Source organism: Choloepus didactylus, chromosome 14 (genome assembly GCF_015220235.1).
Source record: "Choloepus didactylus isolate mChoDid1 chromosome 14, mChoDid1.pri, whole genome shotgun sequence".
NCBI classification, from domain to species: Eukaryota; Metazoa; Chordata; class Mammalia; order Pilosa; family Megalonychidae; genus Choloepus; species Choloepus didactylus.
The window spans coordinates 3,474,036-3,480,035 of record NC_051320.1 but is presented as its reverse complement, the minus strand read 5'-3'; the positions used below and the strand labels follow the sequence as shown (position 1 = coordinate 3,480,035).

General features: G+C 53.6%; 2 protein-coding genes across 6 annotated transcripts in view; one reads left to right on the top strand and one right to left on the bottom strand.

Annotated features, from left to right (window-relative positions):
* The first annotated feature begins 1,630 nt into the window (after positions 1-1,630).
* Positions 1,631-2,842, top strand: CEBPD (CCAAT enhancer binding protein delta). Its single transcript, XM_037803419.1, has one exon. It carries the CDS (start codon positions 1,689-1,691, stop codon positions 2,496-2,498), a length of 810 nt encoding a protein of 269 aa, XP_037659347.1. The 5' UTR covers positions 1,631-1,688; the 3' UTR covers positions 2,499-2,842.
* A 1,375-nt stretch (positions 2,843-4,217) lies between these two features.
* SPIDR (scaffold protein involved in DNA repair) overlaps positions 4,218-6,000 on the bottom strand; it is a 624,221-nt gene continuing 622,438 nt past the window's right edge. For all 5 annotated transcript variants that reach the window (XM_037803415.1, XM_037803414.1, XM_037803416.1 and 2 more), the window contains one exon: positions 4,218-4,562. In XM_037803415.1, the coding sequence (XP_037659343.1) occupies positions 4,398-4,562 (165 nt within the window). In that variant the 3' untranslated portion in view covers positions 4,218-4,397. The remainder of the gene's footprint in view (positions 4,563-6,000) is intronic.

The following is a 6,000-nucleotide window of genomic DNA, read 5'->3' as shown; positions in this document are numbered from 1 at the left end:
TTCCATTTGTGCCTCTTAATTGATTAGCAAGAGTTTTTATAGTGTTTCTATGACTTCCTAAATAAGTGAGAACCAAGACATTTGTGCTAGGCCTCTTCTCTGGGTGTGTATGAGCCCACACGATGCATGCCTGGATTTTACCTTTAATAGGCAATTCCTAAGAAGTGTAATATCAACATTGTTACTCTCTCTGAGTAATTCCACAGCAATATGTTTGTCCTTTTAGAAAACTTATGTCTCATAGCATATCTTTAGAAAGTACCCCTGGAATTGACTGCTGAAAACTGAGACAGGGGTTTGTGGAGGGGCTCAGTGTTTGAACCGAACGTCTGGGTGCACAAGAAGACCAAACAGAGAAGAAATGCTAGCTGCAGGCAAGGTTCGAACAGGAACAGTGTTATAAAAAGTGGAACAGACCAAGAATGCTTGCCCGAAACAACAGCAAAACGTAAAGAAAAAAAGGTCTCCCATACGGAGTCTATTCCTGCCCTTTACAATGTGAAGAGCTAGCGATTTAACACCCTGTCACGGCTTCGATTATATACCTCATCTTTCCCCCCCCGAGGAATCCAGGTGGAACTGCTGTAGATTGCCCTATCCGTTCAAGAGAACTTCTTTTTGGAGTAATTAACAAGAGGAGAATAAAGCCTGGAACTCCAAATAGGCTAAAGCAAGATACAGCCACACGATGGCAGTGCCTTAAAAGACCTAAACGGGAGGCCCGCGAGCTTGGGGGCTGGCAGCGAGCGCCGGTACTGTCCGCCGCGACCCGGTGCGCGGGGGTCGAGAAAGCCATCCCCGGACGATCGCGTTCGCGTCATGGAAACGACGCCTCGGCACCCCCTTTTGCTTTCGGAGCAGATCCCGCTGTCCTCCTGGCTGGGCCTCGTCCCCAGGGCCGCTGGACCCTGCGCCCCCAAGCTGGGCGGTTGAGGCGGGCCTCGATTTTCCCAAAACGTACGTAGTGCACGAAATTCTTCCCGTGGGCCTTCCCGGTCGCCCTGGGGTCTCGACCACCGCGCCGCGCTGGACACGCGCTCCCGCAGGTGGGGCCCGCGAGGGCGGACCCAAGTTCGCAGCCCCGGGAGACTGCCGCTTAGACGGCTGAAAGCCCGCAGGACCCCCAGACCTCCACCCCGGCTCTCCTCTTCCCCCACCCCTAGGGTATAACCCTTCCCGCAGCGGCAGGAACCGGCCCGGGACGCGCGCACCGCTGCCAAGTCGTGGTTTTGAGGCCACTAGGTCCGCCGAGGACCGCGGAGGCTCCCACCCCACAAACAGGAAGGAGAGGAGGGGGACCCGTGTCCGGGCAGAGGGAGGGTCCTTCCCAGCAGCGCAGCTCGGCAAGACAGAGGGCGGGGCGTCCGGGGGAGGGCGGGCCAGAGGAGACTGGGGGCGCGGACCCGGGGCACCGCGGGGCTGGGTGGGAGGCGGGCAGGTCGGGGTCTCTGAGGGGGCAGCCTGGGAGGGGGAAAAAGAGGAGTGGGACGGGGGACCCCGAGGGGCGGGATGGGGGCGGGCGACGCCCCGCCCGCCCCTTTTCCACCCCCGCCCTCTACCCCCCGGGCCCTTGCGCCCCCGCGGCCTTGGGCCCGGGGCGGGGCCTGCGCGTCGGCGGGGTAGAAAAGGGCGCGGCGCTGTCGGCAAGGTGACAGCCCAGCGCCCGGACGGCAAGTCGGGCAGCCGCCATGAGCGCTGCGCTCTTCAGCCTGGACGGCCCGGTGCGCGGTGCGCTCTGGCCTCCGGAGCCCGCAGCCTTCTACGAGCCGGGCCGCGCGGGGAAGCCGGGCCGGGCCGCCGAACCAGGGACCCTGGCGGAGCTGGGCGCCGCCGCGCCTGCCATGTACGACGACGAGAGCGCCATCGACTTCAGCGCCTACATCGATTCCATGGCCGCGGTGCCCACTCTGGAGCTGTGCCACGACGAGCTCTTCGCTGACCTCTTCAACAGCAACCACAAGGCTGGCGCGGCGGGGAGCACGGCGACCCTGGAGCTGCTGCCCGGTGGCCCCTCGCGCGCCCCCGGCCCGGCCCCGCGGCTACTTAAGCGCGAGCCCGACTGGGGCGACGGCGACGCGCCCGGATCGCTGCTGCCCGCGCAGGTGGCAGCGTGCGCGCAAACCGTGGTGAGCTTGGCGACCGCTGCGCAGCCCACACCGCCCGCGTCCCCCGAGCCGCCGCGCGGCAGCCCGGGCCCACGACCCCCACCTGCCGCCCCCCGGGACCGCGGTACTGGCAAGCGGGGTCCGGAGCGCGGCAGCCCCGAGTACCGGCAGCGGCGCGAGCGCAACAACATTGCAGTGCGGAAGAGCCGCGACAAGGCCAAGCGGCGCAACCAGGAGATGCAGCAGAAGCTGGTGGAGCTGTCGGCCGAAAACGAGAAACTGCAGCGGCGCGTGGAGCAGCTCACGCGGGACCTGGCCGGCCTGCGGCAGTTTTTCAAGCAGCTGCCCGGCGCGCCCTTCCTCCCGGGACCCGGGGCCGCCGACGGCCGGTGACGCGCGGCCAGTGACTGAGCAACGACCTGACCTCAGATCCGCCGCCCGCCTGCCCGTCCGGGGCGCCGCGGGGTCCGCTTCTGTGGGTGCGGTACGACCCGAAGCCGCGGCGGACTTCCCACCACGGAGTGCGAGAGAAGCTAGAACTGGTTATTTCCCCTTAAATTATTTTTATAATGGTAGCTTTTTCTACACCTTACTCCTTTGATGCAGCTAAGGTACATCTGTAAAAATGACTTCTCAAGACCCTTTGTATTGTAGATAAGAGGAAAAGACTGAGCATGCTCACCGTTTTTATATTAATTTTTACAGTATTTGTAAGAATAAAGAAGCATTTAAAATCCTCCCTGCTTTCTTGTGTTCGCCGTGATTTCCGCACGCAGCGGCCCAGGACTCCCTGGGAAGGGCCCACCCAGCACGGGGCGTACAGTGGGTCACCGAGAGCAGCCGCGGGATAGTGTGTCTCCCCATGGGGGAGCGAGCTTCTCGGAGCTGTCTGGTTTGCTTTTGAAAAATGCCAAAGCCTACCTTCAAGTGTTTTATTTGAACTTGCTCAACATGCGTGAAGGGTGACTGTGAACTCGTGTTAGGCAGTAGATTTGTGGTGGAATGTGCTCCAAACTGCACAGTCTCGCTCTGGGAGGGGGCGGCGGGGAGGCCTGCCTTCGGGAATGTGGGGACCCTCTGGTAACAGTCAAGGTTCCCTTCCTTTAGCTGACTTGCCTTAGAGGAGGGCTTCAGAAAAACTTGCTTGAAAATCTGCTCATAGTTGCTGTAAGATTGAGGAAGTGAAAGCAAAATTCCATGAAAGCCGAAAATAATTCAAAGTGAGCAAAACTACAAAATAGTCATGGAGTAGATGAAAAAGGCAGTCACAAAGCTACTTAAAACCGGCTATCTTAGCAGTAGATGCATGGTTTCAAAGCGTAATCCAAACAAATAGATAAAATCATCTGCCTTTTCCTCCAAGAAAGGTGGGTACCAGAAACCTTTTCTTGGTCTAGGCAGCTACATGTGTGTTATGTAATTAACCATGTAATTAACCAACCATGGGCTGTCAGGATTGTATTGCTACAAGGAAGGAGACGCAAAAAATCCTTGGTGTCTCAAGCTAATAATTCATGGTTTTATGCGCTATTTAAATCTCTGCCAACCAAGCAAAAGATAACCCTATTCTTATCTATACATAAATAAGGGATTGTCTGTGGTCAAGTTTAATATATCACCAGCTCCCGCTTGAGTCTGTAATCTTTGCTCTCTGCACAGCCACAGTAGGATTAAACCCACCTATCGTAGTGTGAGCTATCTGCATCTCTGTGCAGTATAGCTGTAACCACAATGGTTAACTTAGCTACTTTATGGACAACAGTTTTCACCTCTGGCATAGTTTTCCCAGCACATTTTCCAAAAAGTATTGAACTGCAAAATGCTTAGGTTGGGCCTTTATTGTAGCAGAACAGTAATGCTATAATTTGGGACAAAGGTTTAAGCTTTGCAGGGTATTCTTTGGGGGAAAGTTTAAAACAAATACCTTAAGAAAAACATGCTGAGTTATGGGAAAATTTAAAACATTTTAAAAGTACAACGAACAAAAGTTTTTTCTGAATGTTCATATTATTGGCCAAGATAATTACAAAATGAAGACCTTAAACTTATTTAAGCTTCAATAACATGCCCCTATTTGTAGATGAACACAGAAAGGCAATGGAAAATATAAAATCGTAGAAAAGGTATTTTTATTTATTGTTTACAAAACCATTCTACTAACATTTGCCCCTGAAAAACCTAAGTGAACTTTATTTCAAGACCATAAAATAATTCACTCTGCACAGTTAACACGTAACTACCACTTGCACCACCACCAACAACAAAACAACACTTGCAGCCACACTGCCAAGTTCACTGATACTCTAGCAACCGCTGGTGTCCCTCGGAGGCTCTCCCCACACTCAGAAGCTCAATTTCCTCCAGTCCAACGCAGCTGGCCGGGTGGTTGGTTATGGTCCGGACAAAACAGTTCAACAACCCCACCTCCTTTCCGAGGACACTCTTCACTTCATAACTCTGCAGTGACAAAGGCACGTGGGTTACAGCAAACAGAGTTGGCTCTGGATGTTCTGTTCCCAACAGCAGAACACCAAAGAGCCAGAGTAGAAGGGCCTCCCCAGCACATGACTTGCTATCCGATGGGGAGGACAACATTGGTAAGGGGGGGAGAGAAAGCCCTATTTAAAGTGACACCGAGGGAATAGCTTTATTCTGATAACTGAATTCTGTTTTTACACAAGGAAAAATTTAAAATATATCTAACTGATGTTTGTTAGTGGATGTTATGATAAGCACCTTCCAGCTGACTGTCATAGGGAAGGAAGGGGGAACCAGTTCTCTGGCTGGGCGAGCTGGGGCTGGCCACATGTCACTCTTGCAGCTGTCTCCCACTTCCTTTGGGACACTTCCCCAATCTAGCAACACTTCCGGTCAAAGGATTTCCTGGTACTTTGCCTCAAACTTCCCTTCTTAATAGGATCCCATTTCTTCTAGAGCACACTGGGCTAAACAGCTCTGTATGTGAGGCAGTAATGAGACTAAGCTTTATCTGGACATCCTGTTTGACGAATATCTTAGGGTTGTTGGTTAATCCAGGGCTGAAAATAAAGAATGGCTCAAAAGCATTGGGATCAGCTACTACCCAAACACATCTCTGGCCTTTGGCAGCTCAGAGCCCTAGAAGAAGCATTCTCTTGGAAAGCATCTTTTGCAGCACACTGGTAGACTACGGGTAGTGGCCAGCACTCCTCCTCTGTGCAGGGCACTCGGCACATCTCACCAACATCCCTGCTCAGGGTGGATCAGTTTATCCCTTCCACCATTCCTGTGTCATGGTTAAGGAAATCAAGGCTGGGGAGGTCAAATAAGATGCCCAAAGCAGGCATGTATGTCTGTGAATTCTTTGGGACTCCTCCCATCAAATGTGGGCATCTAAATCTCCTCCCCTTGAACTGGGGCTGGCCTTGCTGACAGGTTTCTAACTAAGAGAGTGCAGTGGGAGTCATACACAGTGATGTCTGATGCTCAGTTAGAAGAGATCCCGTAGCTTCTGCCTGGCTCTTGGAAACTGACACCATACTGTGAGGGGTACGGACCCCAGGAGGACCCCCGGGGAGGTTAATGGCCAGGCCTGTGAGTGACAGGCCTTCTGGACAGCCCAGACCTGAGCCACCCCGCTGATGCCAAGTGGAGCAGGGACCAGCTGTCCTGGCCGAGCCCCGGGCACACTGCAGGCTTGTGTACAGAATAAATGCTGGAGCCACTAAGCTCTGAGATGCTTGTTTTTCAGTAGTTAAGTATTAAATCAGTCTGGGATCTGACCACCACTCAAATGCCAACTCATGATGTTCTTGTAGTTCTTAGTAAGATTTGTACAGAGTTTTGGCTTCCTTGATTAAAAGAATAGGTAAAGTGAGGTCAACTGCGTGGGGTTTAGTGGAGTTCAGTGGAGTGA